The following is a 24,735-nucleotide window of genomic DNA, read 5'->3' as shown; positions in this document are numbered from 1 at the left end:
GTGGCGCCACACGCCGGCATCTACGAGTAGGCCAAGGCCCAGCCCCTCGGGAACTGCGGCAGGGAAAGCCCTTCTCTCGGGGCACCATCCCCTGGGGGGCTCGTGGACAAGCAGCTTTCAGGGCAGAGGGCACTGAGGGGCCAAAGCCAATTTGAAGGAGGGCCCCACGGACCCCACGGTGCCCGCTAGACGAGCAAACACATTTGCTGGAGGAGAGAAAAGGGGCTAACTTAAAAAAAAAAAAAAGGTCAAGGGTCTCTCAAGGTAAAAACTTTCATTCGATTCCTTTTTTGTGCTCATAGCAAGTGCAACCATGCCCTCATACGGCACAGGCTGCTGGTAGGTGGTGACTACCTGACCTCCAGCACCCCACAAACTCTGCAAAGGGAGGCCCTGAGCGCCACGCATCACAGCGCCCGTCCCTCCACCTCCTCCCGCGGCGGACAGCAACCCCGCCTCAGACAAAGGGTTCGTTTTGCCAGCTCCTTGCGGTGGGATTTCTAGCCAGCGGGAGTTCTTTCTGCAGCTAAATTACATCCTCTCAGCAAGGCTGGTTCCCCCTTCGCAGGAGGGGCTCATTTTAATTTCGGCTTTGGCCGGTGCATAGCGAGCTCCTTCTGCTTTTCACTGCAACAGAAATGAGGTTATTACATGTATCTACTGCAAAAGCAAGCTTCATGTTAAGTCTACAAATATTAGAGACCATATACACACGGAAAGCCGTCCTGAGAACAGAGTATCTAAGCAAGCTCCACACTGGGCGCCTGGGCGGCAGGACTCCAGGTTCCTTCTGCACAGTGTGAAGGGCAGACAAGGGCAGCGGGGCCTCGGAGCATCCGGCAGGTGTCCAAGGCCTCGGGATGGAGGAGAGATCACGTCAACAGGACCGGAGGTTCACTGTCCCACGGCTGGCACTAGGATGGAGCGCTGTCCTGACGTGGCTCCGTGGTCCTCACCAAGGTCAACCCCAGGTCCTATTTCACAGGTGTTCCGGAGCACCGCAGCTGTGACACGGGGGTGGGGGGCAGTACGCGTCGACGTGGGACCCAGGCCTCACCAGATGCCTCCACAAGGCGTGGCCACCACGTCTGGGCACAGTTCCGTGCAGATTCGGCTGGCAGGGTCTGCCGGGGCTTCAGGGGACAACCAAGGGTGGGGGCAGCTGGGCGCGGGATCGGGACAGGGTTCTTAGGGAGGGGGCAGCCGCAGCACTGAACCAAGGGCCAGATGAACAGGTGGTGGCTTTGGACACCACTGCTGCTCAGCCCTGCAGACAGCGTGACTTCTTGACCGTGCTGAAGGGCGGGAGGTGGGCAGGAGGCAGAATCCAGGGGCAGACACTGCAGCGACTCCTCAGGCATGGATACAGGAGAGGGGCAGGCAGCAGCAGGAGAAACCAGACCTCTGGTCAGGGTCTGCAGCTACCCCATGGAGGGGCACACCCTGGTCAGTGGCCCCCCACAACCAGACTGGCCCCAGGGGACCCCTGACTGTGCTCAGAGGCTGGACCCATCACCCACAGCACCGTGTGCAAGGTGTACAACACTCAAAGACACGGGCATCTTCATCGCACACGGCGGCAGCTTCTCTAGAGTGAGAGCCCATGAGCAGCCAGCGCGAACAGGAGACCGGGCTATGCACAGCCCTGACATGAAAGTCGGTCATGGCTGCTCTGAAGGAGACTTGACACGGGTGTCCACCAAACCCTCCAGGTCTCCATCGGGAGACAAGGCTGGGCCAAGCACCGGGAAGTGACACAGAGCCTTTCTCAGCACCTACAAACCACCAAGTGTGCAGGCCGGCAGGGAGCACACACCCCAGGGGTGAGACTCGGGTTCCACCGCGGCCCCCGGTGCCCGTCCTTACACCCCTGTCCACCCGGTGCAAGGGCTGGGGCCCCTGGATTCACCTCATGTGTCTGCAATACAAAGATTACAATGATCCTTGAGCCTCCTGCTTCTTACAGAAGGGTTCAACAAGTCGTGCAAGGGTCTGAGTCGCGCACTTGACACTGCAATGTTCAGAGGAACGTGGTGCCTTTGGCCTGAGCACTTTGCAGAGTGTGGGGGAGTAGGTGTCCACAGTGGTGAGCCTCCCGTCCAGGAGGGCAGGCGGCCCAGCCAGCATCCCACCTGTGCTCCCTGACAGAACAGAGCTCAACAGGGATGGGGATGAACTTCTGGCACGGGGTGATGCTGGACTGCATCTCTAAGAGGAAGCTCCTGGCTGGAAAGGACCCCACTCTCCCTCCAATTCGTTCACTCATTCTGCTGTCCCTGGCTGAGCCCCCATGGCCCTGTCTCTACCCACCTCCTGACATGGCTTGCTCTGAGGCCATGTCACCATCGCCCCGCGCCCTCCCAATCTGGATCCACCGGAACAGCCACTCGGCTCTTCTGTGTCAGCCCCAGGCTCGGGCCTGACCTGCTCACCCCACTGCTGGGGCCTCACGGCGATCATGGCTTCAGCACGCAAGTGATCCGAGCCTTCGGGCCAGGCCGCAGCTGCAGCCCCTGCAAGTCCATCCCTGGGCTGCATGCGCTCCCACATGCAGTGCTGTGGACACAGGAGGCTCCGTGCGCACCCGTGCAGAGGGCTCACTACTGCGCTGAACATTAACAAAGGTTAATGGCATGAAACTACACAGCACTGAACAGAGTGCTTCCAGAATGCAATGAACGGCTGGATCTAACCAGGGAGCTTCCCAGCGCTGACTTAGAAGTGTCACTGATGAAAATGGGGTACGATTCTGATTAAAACAATTTCCTACTTAAGACTTTCAATTCAGTAGTATGGACAAATGACATGCATTTACACGTTTAAAGGTAAAATTTTACTGTTTCCCGTTAGAAGAACTCTTACATAAGCCTCCTTCAGAGATCACGGCCCAGTGGCAGCGAGCCACATAGATGACCACAGGTTACACGAGGAAAGTTCAGGCTCTTTTGGGCAGGAGTTTCTTTCTTTTGAAAGATTTATTTATTTCAGAAAGAGGGAGAAAGGAGCGAGCATATGCACACGAGTGGGAGGGCAGAGGGAGAGGGAGAATCCCAAGTGCACTCAATGCTGAGCGCGGAGCCCAACGTGGAGGACGCTCAGGACCCTGAGATCACACCTGAGCCAAAATCGAGAGCCGGATGCTTCACTGACTGAGCCACCCTGGTACCTCCTGGGGAGGGGTTTCTAACGGGGCTCTGCAGCCCGGGGGAACGTGGGGGGGGTCCCCGACACGGGGCATCAGAACAAACCCAGGCAGGGGTCAGGGAGGACGGAGGGGAGGCCTTTCCCTGAGGATATGTCCCTGTTCAAGTGGTGGAACACATCACGTCACAGTGCCCTTTCCTTTCTGAAACCCAAGACAGTATTAGATGATCTCTCTTGATGGGGGTGATGGCTGAGAGCCTCTGCCTCTGTTTCCTGGCTCGTGATTTTCCCAACGCAAAGCCCCCAGTTCCTAGCTTTTATTTCTGTCCAGATGTAAAACCTAGATTACTGGGGCACATACTGCCATGCACCGAATCCTGACCAGCCAGGGGCTGCTGCCTACACATCTTTCCCCTATAAGCCCAAATTGCAGCTTTCGTTCCCCACCCCTACTCTGCCAAGCCCCCAAACCCTGCAGATCTGCACCCGCTGTGAGACTGGACCGTGCCTTCGTATGAGAAAGCAGCTGCCCGCCTGCCTCTCTGTTCCGACACGTGCATGGCTGCGAACCACCGATCCAGAAATGGGTAGCTGGTAAACAGGACACAGACAGATCCCACGCCAAATGAGTGGCCAGCCGGCTGTTGAAAAACCTGGGCTTCTGACAAACAAGATGGGTTTTGGCAAGCAGGACAGGAGCTTCCTTTGTCTCTGCTGTAGTCCAGAACCCAGCGTAACCAGAGTCTGCTGCCACACCTGCTCGTTGAGGGGGAAGCCTCCTCACCTGCTGCTCTGGCCACGCACCTCGTCTGCAGGAGAGGGGCTGGCGGAGCCAGGCGGCCTCAGGAGCACCCGGCGAGGCCTGCTTGCGAGGTGGACATAAGTAACTAATTCTCTCTGAAAGCACATGGCCACACCGACATCGCTCCTGGTCCTTGAAGCACTGAACCTTCCAACACGGAGTATTTAAACACACGTGACGTTATTTCAGCTCTGCAGCTTTTAGGCGTTATAGCATTCTTGTGAAACTAAATCATGGCTGCTCTGAAGTAAGGAGACCTGACACGGGCGTCCACGAAACCCTCCGGGTCTCCATCTGGAGAGAAGGCTGGGTCACTGTTTATTTGCTTTTCCCTGCCCAGTACTCACACAGGAAGCACCGGGAAGTGACATGGAGCCTTTCTCAGCACCTGCAAACCACCAAGTGTGCAGGCCGGCAGGGAGCGCGCACCCCAGGGGTGAAACTCGGGCCCCACCGCGGCCCCCGGTGCCGTGCGCGCACAAGCTGGGAGGGACGAGTCCGCGCTCGGAGCGAGCCAGCTCCCGCCCAAGCAGTCCTGACCCCACGGCAGGCCCGCCAGCCGTTGGGGATGCTGCCGTGGAGAGCGAGCTCAGTACGGCCGAGACATCAGGGACAGCTAAGATAATTAAAGATGTTTTTCTTTTGCTTCCTCCTCTCCTTAATGGTTTGTGAGGCACTCAGTCCAAAGACACCCCACAGCTGGCTGGGTGCCGCGCACTCCCATGCAGCAATTAAAGCAGGGTGTCTCAGGGAAACGCAGAGCTTCCACACTGAAGTCTGACTCCAACTCAGACGCCGCGGGGAGACTTTCTTTTCAACTGTTAAACACCCTCTCCCCAAAAAGTAAGAAGGGAAGGGGAAAGGAAGGAAAGAGAAGAGGGGAGGAGAACAGGGGAGGGGAGGGAGGAGGAGTAGGGGGCACACAGGAGAGAGAGAAGAGGAGGGAGGAGGGGGCAACGGAGGGCAGGAAGAGAGGAAGGAGGGGAGGGGGAGGGGAGCAGAGGAGGGGAAGCCAGGGAGGGGGAGGGGCTGGAGAGCGGTCTGCGGCGCCTCTGCACTGAGCACTACTGGACGGCGGGCGGGCGCCCACTGAGCACCTGGGCGAGCACGGGGAGCGGGTGCCCAAGCGGCGGCCAGTGAAGCCCGTGTGGCCGAGAAACCGAACTCTATGCTGCATGAACATCAAGTACCTGAATTTCAACGGGGGGCGGGCGGCCGGGGGCCTGTGAGCGGCCGGCGGGGCAACTCCAAGGGAGAGGGCTCTCCGCTCACAGCCGCCAGCTGCCCTGAAACACTCACCTCTACAAGGAGCTCGCAACAAGTTTTCCTCTCCATCCAGAGCTCGTTCCTGTGCTTCCTGAACCTGCGCTCCCTTCCCAGGGAGGAATGTCAAGGCCAGCTCCGTAAACACGTGGCGACCTCTTCCCGGCTCTGGCCTCTCCCCCTCACGTCGTCCCCGCTCACGCGGCCGTGACTATGCCGCCAAATCAGGTGGGATCAGCGCTTCGGAAACCCTCGGAGTCCTGGCCTCCGTCTCAATAAAGCAAACCCATCATAGTACACAGTCAGGGACGTGTAAGCAAACACGTGTGTGCACACACTTATGTGACGCGTGCGGGCGCAGAGGGAGGGTGGAGGGAAACCCCATGGCATCAGTTCCATTTCCTGATGTCTGAAGAAACCAAGTACCGACTCTGCACGACACACAACACAACTGTAATGAAACGAAATTCTTCCAGTAATATCTGGTCTTTAATAGCAGATTTTTCTTCCCAGTGATAATTATGGATCATTGCCAAATAAAGCCAGAAGGCCGCAAAGCCTCCTAAACCAAGAGGCCCCATCCCTCGCCAGCTACTCTACAGGGCAGCCTGCTCCCGGCCAGGCCGATTCTCCCACGGTGCCGTTTTCGGGCTGTTTACCCGCCCCCTAACCTCACACTGTAAAGCACGGAGTCCACAGGAGCGGGGCAGACAGGAAGTGTCCTCGCCATCGGGATGCAGACCGTGGAGGACGGCCCATCACTTCAGCCAGATCCACTTGTCGCCCACGTCCGCGTTGTACCCGGGGCAGTACTTGCGGCCCGGCAGCTGTGGGAGGGAAGGCCATGGTCACAAGGGTTCACAAGGCACTCGAGCCCCCAGCTCGCCGCAGCGGCCTGCTCGATGGCATATCCCGCTGCGAGTGTGAGCTCCCCACGGGAACAGAGCCCAGCTGGCCCACGTGCGCCCACAACATGCAGCTGCCTTAGGTGGCCTCTGGCCTGGGAAGCAGCATGTCTGTTCTCAGGCTTTGAGGGTCATGACTGGAAAAACCTACTCACACCTGCGGAGGGCACTGCTTTCGGCAGCGTTCTGGCTGGAACAGCACACTCTCGGGAGAGCTCAGGTGAGTTCACCACGGGGCCCTCCGCCCTCCGCAATCTCTGGGGCAGGTTACGGAAGCGGACAAAGGAGAGTGGTGGACACCAGGCCCCAGCTCAGTGGGAGCTCCCAGGAGCGGGGGAGGAAGCGGACCGGACCCGGGAGGACTGTCTGTCGGGGTGGCAACGGGACTGGGAGGACAGAGGTCTCCTGCTGGCCCTCCCACGGTGCCCCAAGACACCATGCCACACGGCCTCAGGCCCACTCCCACAGGCAAAGGAGTCTGCGGCAAGAGCCAGGGGCCGTGGGCTCTGGTGGCCACAGCGCAGGGTGGGCCTGCAATGGAGCTGCACACGGCCAGGGAAACACTCGAGCACACTGTTTTGCCATGTTACATGAGTGCGAACAAAATACTGAATTTACTTTTTCATATTTTCAAATCAATGTGGATAAACAGATTTGTACATACTACATACAAAAACCTTCCACGTTTTGCCCTTAAGTACTAAAGTATTTAAAAAAATAAATCAGTCTCCCCTTCTCCTACTCAGCAAAAGGCATCCAAGCGCAGCCACAGCAAGGGCAGTCGGGGGCTCCGCACGCCACCAAGACCAGACTGAGTTCTGACGACTGGCTGGCTTGAGGCCCCGCACCCACGCCCTCTCCCGTGCGGGTCACGCAGGTTTGCAGGGGGATTCTGTAGCCCGCAGAGGAGGTCGGGCTGGCGGGGGGCTGGCGGGGGGCTGATGGAGGTGCTAAGCCTGTGCATTTCAGAGCGGAGGACCAGTGTAGGCTGGCTGCTTTTTGGCCCAGGAGACCCTGTTAATGGGGCCATCCAACGTGCCAGGAGCATTCTGGGAATGCAAAAGATAGACAAAAGACGAGACCCAGCTCCCCAGGAGCCCAGAGTCTTGGGGAGAGACTGGCAAGGGAGCAGGCCTCACAGCACCACGGCCATGGCAGCAGCACAGGGAGCCCAGCGGGGGGCGTGTGCGTGTGGCTGCCCGCAGAGAGGGGGGCACTCTGGGGGGGTGGGGGCAGGTGCCCGGGTTGCTGTACAGGCCACAAGATGCGGCAAGTGTTAGGAAGATGTCGGTTTTTCTGCTCTCTGATCCCAACATGCACTTGGGCGTAAGGTGGGTGCAGGCGCCGCAGTGCGCCCGGGTGAGGGCCACAGGGACCAACACCTGTGTCTGGCTTCCTCGGGCCCCGGGAAGCCCTGCGTACCAGAGGAGCAGGGGGAGGGCAGGTGGCGGCCCCAGGGAAGATGAGCGCCCAACCTGGCTGCGGACACTGCGTGGAGAAGGTGAGGGGCAGCGGGAAAGTTGTCTGAGGCTGCAGAGGCAGGGCTGTGCTGAGGATCCACGGGTACGCTGCCACCACCCAGCAGCCCAGAGGGGACGCCACCCAAACTGATGAGGGTGCCCGGGGAAGAGTGCAGGGAAGCTGCATGGAGACACTGACCTGTGGATGAAGAGGGTCTGGGCAGGGACGGGGCAGCTCGGGGAAGCTGGGTCTATGACGATGACTAAGAGCGCGTGTGTCCGCACCCTGAGAGTGGGGGTGACAGCCCCTGTGCCAGGGAGGGGGAACTGTGTCAGGCAGAGCAATGCCCCAACCCCCAGATCCTGTGCCTGCGAGACCTCACACGGCACAGGGGGCTTTGCGGATCACTTGGATTGTCCACGAAGGCCCAGGGTCGGCACAAGGGGCCCATGAGAAGATCAGACCAGAGGAGGAGAGGAGACCACGGACGCGGAGGCCGGGTGATGGGGCCACGAACCACAGGGTGCAGCTGCCTCCAGAAGCTGGAAGCGGGCAGGAAACAGACCCTCCCCTCAAGAGTCCACAAGGAACACAGCGCGGCCAACACCCTGACCTCCTACTCCCGACCTCCGGAGCCCTGAGACAACACAGGTGAGCGGCTTCCCAGGGCACACATAGGAATGCTCTGCTCTTCGCGATGGAGACACTGGGGCACTTCTGTTCACACCATGGGGCACGCTGATGGAGAGGCCCCGGCCGCGGGAGACAGTGGGCAGCCTGCTGAGAACAGGCTAAGGAGGGAGGGCAGGCCGGAGCGCCCTGGGCTCACGCCCCCCGCCCCCGCCCGGGGCCCCCATCCAGGAACACCCAGCCAAAGGCCGCCACGGCACAACAGCCCCAGCAGGAAGGAGCAGTGTGGCTTTGCAGCGTCCCAACAGTGGGCCTACCAGAAAGGGACTTCTCTTCCTGAAGGACCACCCCCAGGCACTGTGTGCAGGGAACAGAGAGCTGACCTGTCAGGGGAAGAGCTCGGGAAGGCTCTCAAATGTCACCCATGCCTGCGGCGAGCCGCTGAGCGGCAGCAGTCCCCAGCCTCCATCAGTGGAGTCCCCGGGGCTCTGAGATGTCCCAGAGCGCAGCCGAGAGGAAGGGCTGGCGAGCAGCAGCAGCGGGGCTCTGCTCACGTCTTGGCATGGCGGATTTTAAGCCACCGAGCAACTAAAAGCGGGCAGACCAGCAGCAGCTGCGCACGGCCTCACACACCTGCTCCTGGGACCACTCGGGCTGGCGGTTTGCTGGCCTCTGATTTCCCAGATCCTCAGGGTCCCTTTCCAGCACGTTTAAGCTAACAGAGACCCCGGGGAGAGTTTCTGTTCGGAACATTTCATACCGAGGGAACGCAGAAATAAGCTTTTTCTTTTCCGTTACTTCCTATCCGCATCTGCTCATTTGAATAAACCTGCAAACCACCAAAACCCGGTTCACACCTGTCACATGAGAGAACACGCCTGTGATATCCCGAGAAGAGAGTGTGTCGCCACCTTCCCACACGGGGAGCAGCACTCAGGAACCATCCCTCCCCGCACACCTGCCTGCAGGCGCGCTGCTGGGGGAAGGGCCGTCAGCCCACCCTGCTCCGTACCTCCTACTCTTCCTTCTGCCCCTCACCCGCTCCCCGGAAGGTGGGCACCGGCCCGCCCACACAGACAAGGGCCACCCCTGGTGAGCACTGCGGCACAGCTGGGAGAGCTCTGCGGGACGGGGCTGCCAAGTGCCTCCAGAGCACGGGCCGCCAGCCTTGTGCAGGAGAAATAACCACCTAGTTTATTCAAGCCACAAATATTCTAGCTTGTGTTTTTTGGTTCTCCCAGCTGAACTTACTTCTAATCTTAATTTCTTCCTTCTTGCACAGGAAAATATTTCAGAAGAAATTCTGACTAGTGGAAGGCCCCCTCTTCACTACCTACAGGTTTTCATTCAAAAGCTCTGTGAAAGTATTTCGTCAACGGTTACTTATGAAGTGTTTAGAGAAGCAGGGGAGTGGGGGAGGGGAGGAAGGGGAGGAAGGAGGCGGCGGGGTGGGGGAAGGGGGAAGGAGAAAGGGGGGGAGCAGGAGCAGAGAGGAGGAGGGTGGACAGGGAAGGGAAGGAGGAGGAGCAGCAGGAGGGGTGCGCACACTCAAGTGGCCTGGGCCTGGCTGCAGGGACACCGGGGAGGGAGGAAGGAAGACAACCAAGGCCATGCAGCCCTCCAGCGCCCCCTGTCCGCAGTCCCACGTGGCACACAGCACCTGAGGACAACGGCGCTAGACATCTGACTTGGAGGCACCGTGCCCAGTCTAATACTTTCACGAGGCTGTCTCCCCACCTTCCCCATTTTCCATTCAAAGTCGAAGAGTGAGTTTACTAAAGAGAAAAACTCGGCAAACCACAAAGATGCAGATTCACATCTCTCGTCCATGGGGTGGCCAAGCTGCCCTGTGCCCAAAATGGTGGTGAACTGGCCCACCTGGGGCTCTCCGTGCTGAGTGGGCCCCACGCCCCCATGAGCCCAGCAGTCTGCGCCGGGGGGCCGCCCAGAGAGGCCGCTGCTCTCCTGGAGGGGCATGAGGTTGGCCTTCCCCCCAGGCTCCCCCTGCGCGGCCCCCGTCAGGGTTGTGGGGGAGGCATGCAGCCCTGTAGCCCAGAGACCAGGAGCCTGGATGCACAGCAGCTTCCTCCCCAGGGTCAAGTCTCCTCCTGGTGGCACCATCCTGACTGGCACAGGACAGACGAAAAGAGTCAGGGCACCACAGTGTTTGCAAAATCATTCCCAATTTCCCCAGATTATTTAATTGTACAAAATCTGTGTGTCAAAGGTCATGCCTAATTTCAACTAACATTTACAACTGTGGAAACTGTGATATCCCTGACCCTCCTGGTAAGTAGCACGCGACGGCTTCCTGGAAAACCCCCAGCCACGCACGCACGCACACGCACGCACGCACACGCACGCACACGCACGCACACGCACGCACAGCTGGCACACCAGCCCTGGGAGGGCACATGCAGAAGCAAATTCTCGCAGGGCTGCCTCTCAGGGCCCTGGGGGCTGGGGGACAAGGAAGGTCAGTTAGTGCTAACTGCATACTTTTCATACGTTTTGTATTTTCTAGCACACAGATTTCTTTCTTTCTTTCTTTCTTTCTTTCTCTTTCCTTCATTCCTTCTTTCTTTCTTTCCTTCCTTCCTCCCTCCCTCCTTTCTCCTTCCTCCCTTCCTCCTTTCCTTCCTTCCTTCCTTCCTTCCTTCCTTCCTTCCTTCCTTTCTTTCTTTTCCACAAAAGAAAGGCTGAGTAGCTTGTCCAGGCCAACAGCTAGAATGTCCATGGAGCTAGAATGCAAACCCATGTCCTCCGGCTCTGAGTCCGCCCCGACCCACTAGGCCGCCAGCCCCGCTGGCCCCGCACACGCACCCATGGGCCCATCACCTCCCAAGTGGCCAACCCCTGCTCTGAGCGCTCCTGATGAGAAATAACCCTTCGATGTGCCCCTCCAGATTTATGTGCTTAAGGTGAACTTGTAGAACTGGAACTGCTTACTTAAGGAGAAAATAAACAACAGATGCTGACACAGCAATCAGAATGGGTTTTAATATGCAGAAGACTCTGGTCCAGATGATGACGCTCTGCTCACATTGTGTGGGTGAGTCAGGGCTCCCACGTTCCCTTGTTATTTACTGCCTAGTGCAGGGTCAGCAAACTACGGCCCGCAGACCAAATCCGGCTGACGACTGTTCTGTACAAACAAGGTTCGCTGGGGCTAGGTCCTGCCACTTGCTTGCACTCCACCCCACGGCAGAACTGCGTCCTTGTGACAGAGGGGGCGGGGCCTGCAAAGCTCAACTATTTATTCTCTGGCTCGTCTTAAAAAAAATGCCCGTTGCCCTAAGAGAAAGTGACCAAGGTGACAAGGAGATTAGGGGACAAGTGAGCCAGGCAGCTCCAGGGGAGGTTTCAGAGGCGGCAGAAACAGGTACCTTTTGTATGCAAAGGTGCTACAAGCCAGGTAGAGATCTGTGCCCTGAGGTGGCTAACGAGGTTGGAGGTGACACTCGGAAGCTTCTCCCAGTCGCTTCCCTCTCGCACACAGCGGGGACGCTCCACAGAGCTTCACATGCCAGTGGCTTGGAAAGACCCAGATGAGAGTACATTACACACATTCACTCATTCTCCTGGGAAAAAACTCTTGAGTTCCTTCTACATGTGAAGCACACTGTGTCCTAGTGGTCTTGAGGGGCACGAATAAATCCCATTTTCTCTAACCTCATGAAATACAGAGTACGTAAAGCTAGTCAGAAAGCGGAGGTGCCGGAGGATGGAGAAACCGGGCCTGACCCACAGGACCAGAGGCTTCAGGTACAGACAGGATGTGGTCAGCAGAGAGAAGGAAGTGGCTTAGGGGGCAAGCTGGGCAGTGAGGGCGACAAGACAGTGCAGAGCACGGCCTGTGGGAGCAGCCGCACTGACCGCAGCCCACCTGGATCCCAGCAGCCCTGGCCGCAGCTCTTCTGCTGGGGACAGGCCACGTGAGGGCCACCAGACCAACCCACGCCACGTACCGGCCACAGCTTCCCCCACCAAGGACACTGGACAAACAGGTCAGGCTGGCTAGCATCCGTGGGCGGAGAGCTAGAGGGCCATGGGCAGAAAAGGAGGCCTGTCAAACTGAAGGGGACACACCTGGTCTGTGGCTGCGCACGACCCTGCACGTGTCGGGTGATGCTCCCGGAGGCGGGCAGAGGACCCCGGAGGAAAGAGCGTTCCTGGGGGCTGCTGGGTGCTCCCCTAGGGCTGAGGGACTGAGCTCCCAGCAGCCAGGGCTCACCACACACCCAGGTACCAGGCTAACCCTTCCCTACAAGTCAGGCTGCTCAAGACTCACCAGAAAGCTAAGATACCAGACCCCAAAAGCTTAAGCTGATTTCCACGTATCTTAGCTCCCTGCCAGAGTATACACTCTAATGCCCCTCAAAGGAACGAAACAAGATCAAGTACGCAAAAACAGAGACCGCACAATGGACGGCGACCACTGTAAAGTCTCCAGCCCTGGAAAGAGGAAAATGTAACCCGTATCCAGGGGAGAAGAGATCAAGCCGACTCAGCGGTAACGAAGATGATGAATTAGAAAACAAGACCACTGAGACAGCTATTATAAAAAGATTCAGTATGCTCAGGGAATTAACTGAAAAGTGAAAGTAATAAGAAAACCAGAAAACATAAAAAGAAACAAAACTTCTAGAGTTAAAAAAAAAAAAAAAAAAAAACAGGACTTCTGAAATAAAATGCCACCGGATGGGTGTGGCGGCCGCAGCAGTATGCTGCTGACATGCCCAGAGCACCAGCTCTCCCCGTGTCCATGCCCCACGGAAGGCACCCGCACACGCAGGGCCATGCCCCACGGAAGGCACCCGCCTGCAGGACACAGGACCCCGCCGGCCCTGGGCCACCCCGCTGGCCTGGCCAGATCCACCAGCACTGCTGCCTCCCTCCCTCTCCTGTCCCAGATGTCACATGGCACCAAGGACTACGGGCTCCCCTGCACCTCACATCCCTCCCCTTGACCCTCCACAGGTGTTTCCCCAAAGTCTCCTCAACCTCTGACCCTATCTCGGCTGCCTTTCTCAGAGGACTCAAACACAATGTAACTAATAGCGCATTATATATACACAAGAAAACATCTGTGAACTTGAAGACAGGACAACAGAAACTATCCAAGAGAAAAAACAAAGAAAAAGAAAAGGCCAAAAACAAACGGATGGAGTCTCAGTGACCTGTGGGTCGCGAACTATCAAAAGTCCCCAAAAGGGAATAAGAAACAACATCTGGGGAAATCATAACTAAACATGTTACATACAATATGGAAATGATGGACTGTTCACACCAGAGACGCTCCGTGAACCCCAAGCAGGACAAACACAAAGAAAACCACCTGGAAGCACGTGGTCACCAGGTGGCAGGGAAGTAGTAATAAAAAAATGGAGAGAGAGTCTCAAAAGCAGCCAGAGAGAACAGGTCCCTCAGGCACAAGGATGGCACACAGGAGGACTTCACGCTTGTCCACAGAAGCCGCGCAGCCAGGGGTCCAGGAAGGGTCTCAGGGTGTCGGAGGAAATGAACGGCCAACTCAGAAGTCTATACTGGGTAACTCCATCTCCGAAAACCAAACGGAAGTACGGGTATCTTCTTCGAGCAAGAGCTAACAATGTGTTGCCAGCAGACCTGGGCGGTGGGAGCAGCTGCCACAGGAGGTGACTCGGGCCGCCCGAGAGCCGCCACACGGAGGCCTGGGCCTGCAGAGATGGCACACCACACAGCACAGCTATGAGCCAGGGCCAAAGGTCACAAAAACACCTTAGCTTGTTTTAAAGGTAACTGACCATGGCACAGGCCAGGGGAGCTGGACAGAAGTCAGCCCACTGCGTGTGAGCTGGCGGGATGTGACTGGCCACACGTGAGCAGACACTGGCGAGGGACAGACACGCACTGTCAGCCCAGACCAGTCGTGAACGGTGAAACCAAAAGGTGCAGTTAATGAGTTAGCAGCAGAAATAAAGTAGAAGAAGATGATCAATTAAGCCAAAAGAAACCAGGAAAAGAGAAAAGATGTAAATCTGAACCTCACTTGTTACAAGGTTGAAGTGTGAGGTGAGAAACAGCAGGTCCCCCGCTCGAGGAGCCCTCGCCCCTACCCAGGGAAGCCCCTCTCCCAGGGCCAGAGGGCGGTGGCAAAGGCCACCGAATCATCCACTCACGCACGGACCCCTCGGGGCCAGTGCTCTGGCTCTTGCCGAGACGGCCGCTGGCTCTCGCAGCCCCGCTCACTAGCCGGCGCCGTCCTCCTCAAGCATGGCCTCTGCGGAGACGTGCAGCACAAACTGCCGCTTGGTGAGAAATCACGCCGGGGAAGAGCGTTCGGAGAGTCCCAGGACAGGTGACAGGACGCCCTCAGCGGGGAGCCAGCCCCAGCGCTGGCACAGGCACCCCCCCATCGGCCGAGCAGCGGGTTCTCAAGCATCCCCAGGCAGCCCTCCCTGAGCGAGCAGGTGACCGGCTATTCCAGCCTCTGCCTCGTCTTCAGCCCCTCGCTCTTCTGGGGACACTTCCAGTGGCCAGTTCTTCCTGCCCAGCTCCTGCCGCTTCCTCCAGGAGCCCCCTGACGCCAACAGGGTGACTGTGTCCTCTCTTCCCTCGTCTCTCCTCTCAGCGCCCAGTGCAGTCACTTGCCTGCTTGTCAGTGCAAGCGGGCAGTCACCCAATCCCACCACCAGCACCACCTCACACACGCTGATGCCACGAGGGGCAGGTGGGTGCTGTCTCTCCTTGGGAAGATGTCAAGTGACCTGCCCGTGCCACCTAGCTGCAGGCAGCAGGCTGGACCCTCAAGTCTCAAGCCCAGGAATATGTTCCACGACACCGTATACAGATTAGTAAAATTAAACCGCAATACCTAGTGTGAGGTAACTTTGGGAAATGACGTAATAGCTTTGTCTGTCTCACCTGCACGCTGCCTTCATTTTTACTGAATTCCATGCCTTCCCCCCAGTGTTCCGTTTGCCCCCCCCGGTCCGTTATGTCTGGACCTCTGCTCTCCAGTTTCTAGCTGTGAGGTGCCTGGCGTGTTCAGGGCCCGGCCCCCACTCCACGCTGGCCTGGGGGGTGGGCTCTCAGGGTCTCCAACCCCCTTTCAGGTTGACTGCAAAGTCCCGTTGGAGAACTTCTGGCTCCAGGCAGGCGTGTCAGGGGTGCTCACGGGAGCTCACAGTTCCTTAGCTGAGTTCTCCTGGAGAACTAAAATAGATGTGTTAATTCCAGCATCAAGTCCTCTGTTATGGGACTGTAAAAAGGTGAGTTTTTTAAAAAGGGTCAAATGAAACCCTTCCTGTTTTGGATCTGTTTCACCCCACTGGGGGTAGGAAGTGGGTTGTATCAGGTACAACAGACTCTGCTCTTTCCAGATGCTCTGAGGAGCTCAAACGGCTAAGGAAGTTTGGAGTGACTTGGGGATTCCAACTTCCAACTTCTGTTATCCATTATTGCATATAAATGCTAATGAGCCCTAAGAATTTTTCATTAATTTTAAAGAGCATTATAGAAATTTTTTAGTAAAGTCACTTCTTTGATACACTATTTCCCCGATTTTCCATTACTGCTAAGCATAAATCAAGTCTAAAAACTCTGAAATCAACCCCCCAATCTTGTTTTATCAAGGACAATTTTCAAAAGCCATCTTTTTAAGAATAAGTATCTTCTATTTTTAGCACAAACACCACGGTTTGTTACAAATACATCCATATTTAGCTGCCAAATCCATTGCCATAAGTATTACAGTATCGTATACTTTAAATGACTCATATTAGCTGTGAGTGGAAAAGCTCATAACTCAAGCCCTTGTTTAAATACCTGAAAACAGTATTCTTTCTAGAAATTCTCAAACAGAAGAACTGAGGGCGCACACCGCAAAATCCGGGCACCCGTGGTTTGTCAGGTTGTTTGCGAGGACGTCACCCTGTGACTTGGCACCAGCAGAGCCCCAGACAGCACGTGATAATCCGCAACCACACTCAACCCAGAGCACCCGGTGAGAAGTCCATGTTTTACACTAACTTTCCTGCCCAGGGGATGCATGTTATCTTCCACACGCAGGAAGCTAAACAACGGGGAACGCGGACCGATGAGTCTCAGTCCTGCGCTCCGCAAAGAGCTGCAGAAGCAGCATACATGAGCATGTCCTCCAGGCCCGCGAGCGAAGGACAACTACAGACCCCATGCATTTCCTCTCACACTCAACTGAACAACTTCTAAACGGAGAATCCGTAATTTAACACAAAAAACAGGTACCAAATTAAGTTCTGAGGCCTGAACGTCAAGAGGAATCTAGGAAGCTTTCTCCGTCAGCAGGCTAAGGTCAACTGACCCCGAGGCTTCCTGTTTACTGCGAGTCTGTCTTTATCCAAGTGAACCCCACAGAGGCAAGAGCACACGGCGTTAACATATCCCAGCTAGGAGGCATCGCTATTCTAGACGATGCTAACTTGGTGCTGAGACAAAAACAACTTGCGATAGTAAAGAAATAAAAATAGCAGGAGAGAAAGCGAAGACTCTGTCGTCCTGGCAACTGTCTCGGACACAATCGGATTTGTGGAGGGAGCACAGTATCTTAATAGCATCTGGCCTCCCTAAATTGAAAAGACACCGAATCGCTAAAGCAGAAACCAATTCACAGGACTGCACAGAAATAAAAAGTGACCCAATAAATACAGTGTTTGAAAAATGACTGAAAAAATTAGCAGGCTGCTATGTACACATCAGCATTCACGGGAGTGTTCACAGGTCCATTCCAACAACAGAATAGGGGCCGAGTGAATGGGAAACGTATGGATAGATATTCTGAGACTCCAGACACTCGTGTCCCTCTGCAAACGTCCCTTCGGGAGAAACCTAAGACTGCCCAGGCAGTCACCTGGAGCATGATGGGCGCATGAAAGCCACCCTGACTCCGGCCAGAGCAGCGAGAGAGCGGAACAAACACCCAGGTCACAGGATCAACAACACAAAACCAAAATTTACAAATCCTATTCACATGGAATCTTAGATCCCTTCTGTCCTGAAAAGGTCTGGCTTCACTCGTCTGCACCCTTAGGTCACCAACACAGCTAAGCAGGAAATGCTCACCCCCACGCTGTCACGCACGGACCCCGCACCCAGGTGCGCACGGCGTCCGCCCCAGCAAGCCCTCTGCTGCTGTGCACAAGGGGCTGCAACGGGCTGGAGCCCGGGTATATGTGCCCTCCAGGGAACGTTCTGGCCTCCAGCTCAGACAGCCTCTCTGCGCCTGGCGGCTCACTCACACTTGGAAAGAATAACCCGGCCTTCCTGTGGCAGCAGCTTGAGGCCCATACACCAACACTCGAAATTGGCTGTCCTTGGGCACAGCTTCCCCGTCAGCCCTGCCTCTCTACTCTCATCCCTGCCCCAGGCCCCCCTTGTCCTATGCACCCCCCTCCATCCTAGCCACCCCTCCAGAGGTCCTCTCCTTCTTACTGCCAACCAGCACGAGGGCATCAAGGCCCTCCAAGAATCTAGCCCGTGCTGCGTACCTGCTACTTGCCAACGGAAAGCCCTCACCGGCCAGGACAACGTCTTCCGAACCATCACCCCGAACTTCTGTCCTCCACATCTTCCCTCATTAGGGTGCTACCCTGAGCTAACTAACCTCTGGGCCCCACTGCTTCACCTCAGAGGATTTCTTGTAATCAATGAGTAATCCCAAATAAAGCCCACAGATCATCATAGATTTAGGACTGATAAAAGTCCTTTCTACCTCTTCTCCTTTGCTTTCACATAATACATGACTCGCTACCCCCAAACCAGCCACCCTGCCTCCAGCCTTCACAAATGTTGCTCCTTCTCCCCCAAAACAGGGGGGAGGCCCCTCTTCTATTTGGAAAGGGACCCCAGGCCCCTCTTCTACTTGGCAAACCATCATCCTGTAAATCTCGAGATTCTTGACATCTGACACTTGAACCCCACCATGAATTTGGGAACTACAGCATGTGCTATGCTCACGTGTGTGTGGTTCCCACTGGTTGGCAAGCCTGCAGGGCACAGGAACTGGGTCTGTCCCTGAGTTCTCCGCATGGTATCTGCACTGGCTGTGCAGCGAAGGGGCACCAGATGGACAACTGGCCCAGGAGAGCTCCTGGCGACGGGCTGCTCTGCAGTGAGCGGCGGCCCTGCCACACACAGGCTGCACAAACTCCATCCTCGGTGCTGAGTGGGAAACTGGGTGCCTGACACCAGGCCGTCAGAGCAGGAAGGAAACACAGAGCTGAACCCTCAGTCCATCAGCTCCCGAGACACAGGCCACTTCTAGGGGTGTAAGACTGCTGTGCCCAAGGACAAATGGCACCTCAGATTCTATGAGGACAAGCAAAAGTAAAAATCACAAAACCCCAAGAAGCAAAACGAATCCCGTGACCTGGACACCGCCCAGACGCGGGCCCTGGTGCCACAGAGTCTGCCCAGCCATGGGAGGAAGTGGGAATGTTCACCCCAAGGGTCTCCCTCAGCTCAGGTGGGCAGCGAGGCTCAGGCTGGGGGACCCAAAACAGGCAGCCGGACACAGCTGGCCACCACGGGCCTGCTTTCCTTCAAGCTGACCCCTCCGAACACACTGAGGCAGGCCAGCTATGGGGCAGGGGTCCAGAGTCTATGGGGGTCACCTCCACGGCCACTGTGTGGGGGGGTGAGCACTGCCCTCCTGTCGTCCCCACTGACTGGCTTCCAAGAGAAGCCACACAGGCGACAGGATCCACAGGGACACAAACCACCGTGCAAATGTGACACCAGGAATGTTCCGTAGCTGCAGAGTGTTACCTGTAACAGCTCGTCAAGACGCCTTCTGGGAAACTATCCCCAGAGACTCCTCAGCTATCACATCACGTGTGGACACCATGCTAAACACGCACGCAAATGTAACTGCAGGAAGTCAAACAGCTACAATCTACCCTCTACCCCTGCGGCTGGAAGGAGTGCCAGTGAGGTTCCCTCAGGGACAAGAGACTGGGGGACCAGCAGCCCACGTACAGGCCGGGCGCTGGCCTGAGCCTGCTGGGCCCCTCGCTCCCCCGCCGGCAGGTTCTCTACCAGCAGGGCGTGTCTCTGACGCAACAAGAGCCTGCTCCACCCTGGTCTAATGGAGTGGGGCTCCGCTCCCCCTCTCGGTGGCTCCTCCCGCAGGAGTGGGCCGGCCCTGTGGGAACTCTGTGCCACTCCTCCGGGGGCGGCCACACCCGCCTGGCGCGCCCGGGATCCGTTCCAGGCCCCCGCAACCTCTGGCCCTCCTGCACCTTCTCCCTCACTTCCTACGGGCTCTCGTCCTTTGGCCTATAAACGGACTGAGAACGTCTCAGCCTTTCAAAATAAAACAACGGCCCAAACAAATATGGGAAAGCCTATTTCTACCACTCTATCCAAACTCTCCCTTCAAGGTCCAGCAGTCTGCACTGCCCTGACCTGCCCGTGGCATGTAAACAGGAGCCGTGCTGGCAGCCGCAGGGACTGGGGGCGGCAGGGCCTGCGGGCTCTGGGAGCTCCTCTGCTTCGCTCGCTTCACCCACCCCTCCCTCCCCCTCCTGCGGCAGCTCCGGCACAGTGTGCGGGAGGAAAGCCTGCCCACCCACCGTCCCACCGTCCCACCGGCCCACCGGCCCACCGGCCCACCGGCCCAGGCCCAGGCCCCAGGCTGGCACACGGGGGTGGGGTGGGGGGGGAAGGGGCAGCTGCTCTGGTGGCCCCGGCACTTCTGCTCCCCACCAAGCCCCCCGCGTCGAATGGGTCAGCAGTCGGTTCAAACAGCTATGCTGACGGCACCTGTCACTGTCACTGCAGAATCTAATTAAATGTCATGAAAGCGGCGGAGTCTTTCTCTGACAAGGAGGCCTGGGCTGTACCGCTCCGGGTGGGCTGCTGAAATAAAGCACGGGGGCAGATGTAAAAGGCTGGGGGTGGGGGCGGTGCCTTGTGTTCCCAGCGGTCCTCATACTCTATAAGCCTGGGATGGCCACTGCGGGGAGTGCCACTGACAACCAGGACGTGGCCGACACGCGGGTTAGAGCACAGCGCCACTCCAGCATGCAGACAGGGTGGACAGGCGTCTGGGGTGTCAGGCTGTCCGCTGGAAAGTTCTCTAGCGAGCCACCCTTTCTGGGTTCATCCAGTTCATCAGTGAATTCAGTGAACATAGGGTCAATAATGGATGTCCATGATTAAGTGTGCCTGAGGCCCCACAATGAAAGCCACCGTCCGAACAAGCAGCTTCTGCTCTTACAAACCCCCGTGATCCGTCAGCCCAGCTCGCACCTCACAACCCGTCCACTTCAGAGTACAGTTTCTAGTGTGTCTACACTTGCTCCCCGCCCTGTACCCACCACAGGTCTAGAAGGAAAGCAGTGAGACCAACAGTACGCCCAGCACCGGCCGAGGCACCCGTCCCCACCCCTGCAGCTGCGTCCCTCCCTTGAGCACCCTCCTGTTGGAACCTTCCACAATTGCTTATTTAGCTGTAAACCTGAACATAAGAACAGATCTGACTCTGGGGAAAGGGCAACACTGGCACTGTATACAGGGGCTCTTGGATAAGGGAACGTGGCTTGCCCCGGGGGTCACAGCCATGTTCCCCACCCCCCAGTCTCTCACGCAGACTCCCCAAACACCCTCCGTTTCTCTGCCCCCACCCTCAGAATCCAACCTGGCAAGCAGAGCAATCCTTCCCGCACATAATTCAGATGCTCTCTCTCTCAAAACAGCGCACTGGCTTACAGCCTCATGAAAACGTCAACCCAGGCTTCACGGCACTCCCCACAGCCCCCTCTGATCATGCCCTGCTAGGGCATGCTTTCCCTTTCCAGCAAAATAACAGCCCCAAAGCCCTGAAAAAGCCCTTGATATAAAACCTCTAGAAATGCTTTTAAATGCATTGCTGAGCTCTGCAAGAAATCACAAGGGGCTAGAAATGAAGAGCAGGTTGAAAACCAGAGTGGCGAGCTGAAGCCTCCATGGCCCTGGGGACGTGGGAAGAGCTGCCCGGAGACGGAAGGCAAAGCTGCCAGTCTGTGCGAGGTGGGGCACAGGGAGGGGCTTCCTTCCCGAAGCACAGCTCCTGGAGGGCAGCACCCTCCGTGGAAGGCAGAAGGGAAGGGAGCCCCCACCCTGCAAGGCGACCTCAGCTGCCATCTGGGGAACCCGCGGCCACGGTCTGTCCTCGCACGGGGGTGGGGGTTCCAGTCTCACCACGTCGGGGGCCCGGGGCCCCTGCTGGTCAGGAGTCTCGGGGCTGGCAGCAGCAAACTGCCCTTACAGGAGTGGGAAGGGCCAGAGCTACCAAAGAGCGTTGGATGCCCCGGTGCATGAAATGTCAGGGGCATACTCACACCAAAAGAGCATCATTGTTTCTCCCAATTCAAACTTAACTGGGCATCCTGTATTTAGGAGGGACTCTCACTAAGTGCCCACGGAGAGAGGCCCACAAAGCAAGAACTTAGTGTCCAGAGTCTCTAGAACACAGAAGGGAAGAAGCCCCCATAGGTAAGAATTAGAGGAAACAATAAATGACGCAGTCCGAAGGTCCTCCAAACCTGGTATTACCAGATGCAGGACGAAGGAACTATACTTGAGATGCTTAAAGAAAAAGAAGCCGTTGAAAAATATAAGAAATAGTATCCCATCCACAAGATTCAGAAAGTGCTGGTGTAAGTAAAAAAGAAATTTAAACCCTGACCCAAAAGAGCAAAGGCAGAAAGAGCAGAAACATCCTAAAAGAGAAAGGGAGACTATAACACTTAATTAAAAAAAGGTCAGCACACTGCTCCTGCTTCCAAGAATCAGAAGTGCTCTCCAATAATTCTGAACCACAAGTACCAGCAAGTTCATGGTCTACTATAAAATATGAATACGTCATGGATGTATTACAATCGGCAGAGCACCACCCTCCTGTTTCCTAAGTGTCTATGTAAGCACACTGCAAATACATTTTAAGTTCCTCGTGAAATTATGAGGTGTGGCTTTAGTAATTTTATTACCTTTATTACGTGAGTCAGGTTTATAGAAACTTTTCATGCTGTTGGTGGAGTCTGACTAAAACACATTTTCAACGTTAAAAATATTTTTTTTTCCTAGAAAATGAGAAAGAGCCTAGCAGGAGAGTCGTTTTCTGAGGGTCCACGCCGTAAGGGCGCCCACCATCCCACCTGTTCCAGGAAACAGCCACAGAATGGCCTCCGCTCCAACACCAAACAATTCCTCCTCTTGAAAGAAATGATTCTTTGGAACGTCCCCACACCGCTCACTTGTCTGCCAGCAGGAAACCAACCAGCGTGTCAGGTGTCTCGGAGGCAGACCAGCCGTACCTGCGGCCTCCTCGAGCATTTCTAGATGGGAGCTCCGCATCCCTTTTCTGGCCAGGAACCCCTTTTCTGGGAGCCACAGATCTCTCCAGCCCCGCAGCAGCTGCGTGTGAGATCAGCCCAAGGGCTTCGTGTCACTCACCACTATATTCCCCACCACGTGCTCTCCAGAGGGACACGTGGTAACAACGGATGTCCAAACAGAACACTCTGCGAATGAGGACAAATGGTCACTGTTATTTACATTCTAATTTCAATTTATCATTTTTTTAAATATCAAACAACTGAGTTTCCTTTAGAAACATGAGCATTCCTCTAAAGGTTCACACAATTCCCACTCAGCGGGCACCTATAAAGCCTGTGGTACGCACGGTCACTTCCTGCAAAGGGAGCAGCACCTGCCCGGCTGCGGCCGGGGGTCAAGGCCGACACCAGCAGTGACGTGGTGTGTGTGCGGTCCATGATGTGACAGGAACGGGGCTTCACCTCTCTGAAAACAAAAACAGGCTAATCCTGAGAAAAACGTCAGACGAACCCCACCTGAGGGACAGCCTATAAAATACCTGACCGTCCTCTTTAAAACTGTCATAAAGACTAAACACAAGGAAATGTGACGGCCACAGCCAAACAGAGCTTTTGGAGACATGACAACTCAGTCCTGTGGTCCCTGGATGGGGTCCTGGAACAGAAACAAGGCATTAGGGAGACACAAGACATCAAATATGGTATGGACTCTAGTGAACAGTACTGGACAGACGCAGGTCCGTCCCCTGCCACAATACACCACACTCACATAAGACGTCAGCATGGGAAACGGGGTGCGGGGTACACGAGAACTCTCCAGCAGCTTCACAACTTCTCTGCAAATCTAACACTGTGCTAAAAGTGCTTCTTTAAAATGCTTACATGTTTTTAAAATTCTTTTAATGCTTAGAAATTTTTAAAGATTAATTAAAAATTTCAGCATTTCTAAGCATTTAACTAAAATTATAAGTCCAATAGAATAGATTATCTTAATACTCACAAATTAAAAATAAGACATTAACACGTGGAACACAATAATGATGGAAAACTGCCAAATCCCCCCAGCATGCCTGTGGTTAAAATGGCTAACATACTCAGCTCCTGGGGGACCGATGCAGAAGACGCGCCCCTCCTGAGCCACGAGGAGAGATGGGCACCGTGTGGAAAGCACCTGTGCAAAGGCACTAAGGCAGGGAGGTCCCAGGTCCCAGAAGGCAGAAGAGACGGGCTGCCTGGTCCCTGCAAGGCCCCCCTCCCCAAGACCCATCCACTCCTGCAGGGATAATTGGGAGCCCAAAGACCCACAGGTGAAGGGCCGCTGGAGACAGGGGGCCAGGCCAGGACCCACCCCAGGGCAGGGCCCCACGGAGCTCGCCCTCCTCAGGAAGCGCAAAGGGCAAGCCCAGCGGACCTCACAAACCTACGCTGGGCATCAGGTGGCTTGGTCTGGGGATGGCCTCCAGCAACCTGCCCAAAGTTCAGTGCTGCCAGGAGACAGCGCCTGCGTCCTCTCAAGGTAAGAGAATGCCATCCAGAGCGTCCAGCCATCTTTACGATGACTGGCACTTAAAGGAAAGAAAACAAGGCACACGGAAAAACAGGCCAGAATGACCAACCGTGAAAGGAGCCGGGGAGAGCCAGGCAATTTAAACGGATCGAAAAGAGGTCCAGACAGTGCGGCTACCAGATAACTTTGTGACGAATGTGCTCAGGAATCAGGGGACAAAATAATTTCAGCAAATAACTCGACATAATAAAAAATGGAAATTCTAGAATCGAACAGGCTAGGATTACAATTAAACACAGAGTGCGCCTGGGTGGCTCAGTCGGTTAAGCAACTGCTTCGGCTCAGGTCATGATCCTGGAGTCCCAGGATCGAGTCCCACATCGGGCTCCCTGTTCAGCAGGGTGTCTGCTTCTCCCTCTGACCCTCTTCCCTCTCGTGCTCTCTGTCTCTCATTCTCTCTCTCTCTCGAATAAATAAAAATAAAATCTTTAAAAAAAAAAAAAAAACAATTAAACACAGAAAAAAGGAAAGGCAGGTCTAGGAGCAGATGAGAAAGAGCTGGGAAGACTAGTGCCTTGGAAGCCCCATGAAAAGAACATGCCCGGCTGAAGCTCACGGAGAGACAGGACGGAAACCACACGGAAGAGCACCTGCTCACAGAATGTGCACAAAGGCCCAGAGGACCGA

General features: G+C 56.0%; 1 protein-coding gene across 1 annotated transcript in view; it reads right to left on the bottom strand.

Moving 5' to 3' along the window:
• Positions 1–5,676: 5,676 nt before the first annotated feature.
• Positions 5,677–24,735, bottom strand: part of NDUFA10 (NADH:ubiquinone oxidoreductase subunit A10) — a 53,882-nt gene continuing 34,823 nt past the window's right edge. Inside the window, exon 10 of the mRNA XM_025888726.2 lies at positions 5,677–6,036. Within this exon, the coding sequence (XP_025744511.2) occupies positions 5,968–6,036 (69 nt within the window). The 3' untranslated portion in view covers positions 5,677–5,967. The remainder of the gene's footprint in view (positions 6,037–24,735) is intronic.

The sequence above is a fragment of the Callorhinus ursinus genome, unplaced genomic scaffold (assembly GCF_003265705.2).
Source record: "Callorhinus ursinus isolate GAN/ISIS: 27379988/994484 unplaced genomic scaffold, GSC_fseal_2.0 scaffold2, whole genome shotgun sequence".
Lineage (NCBI taxonomy): Eukaryota > Metazoa > Chordata > Mammalia > Carnivora > Otariidae > Callorhinus > Callorhinus ursinus.
This window is presented reverse-complemented; position numbering and strand designations above follow the sequence as displayed.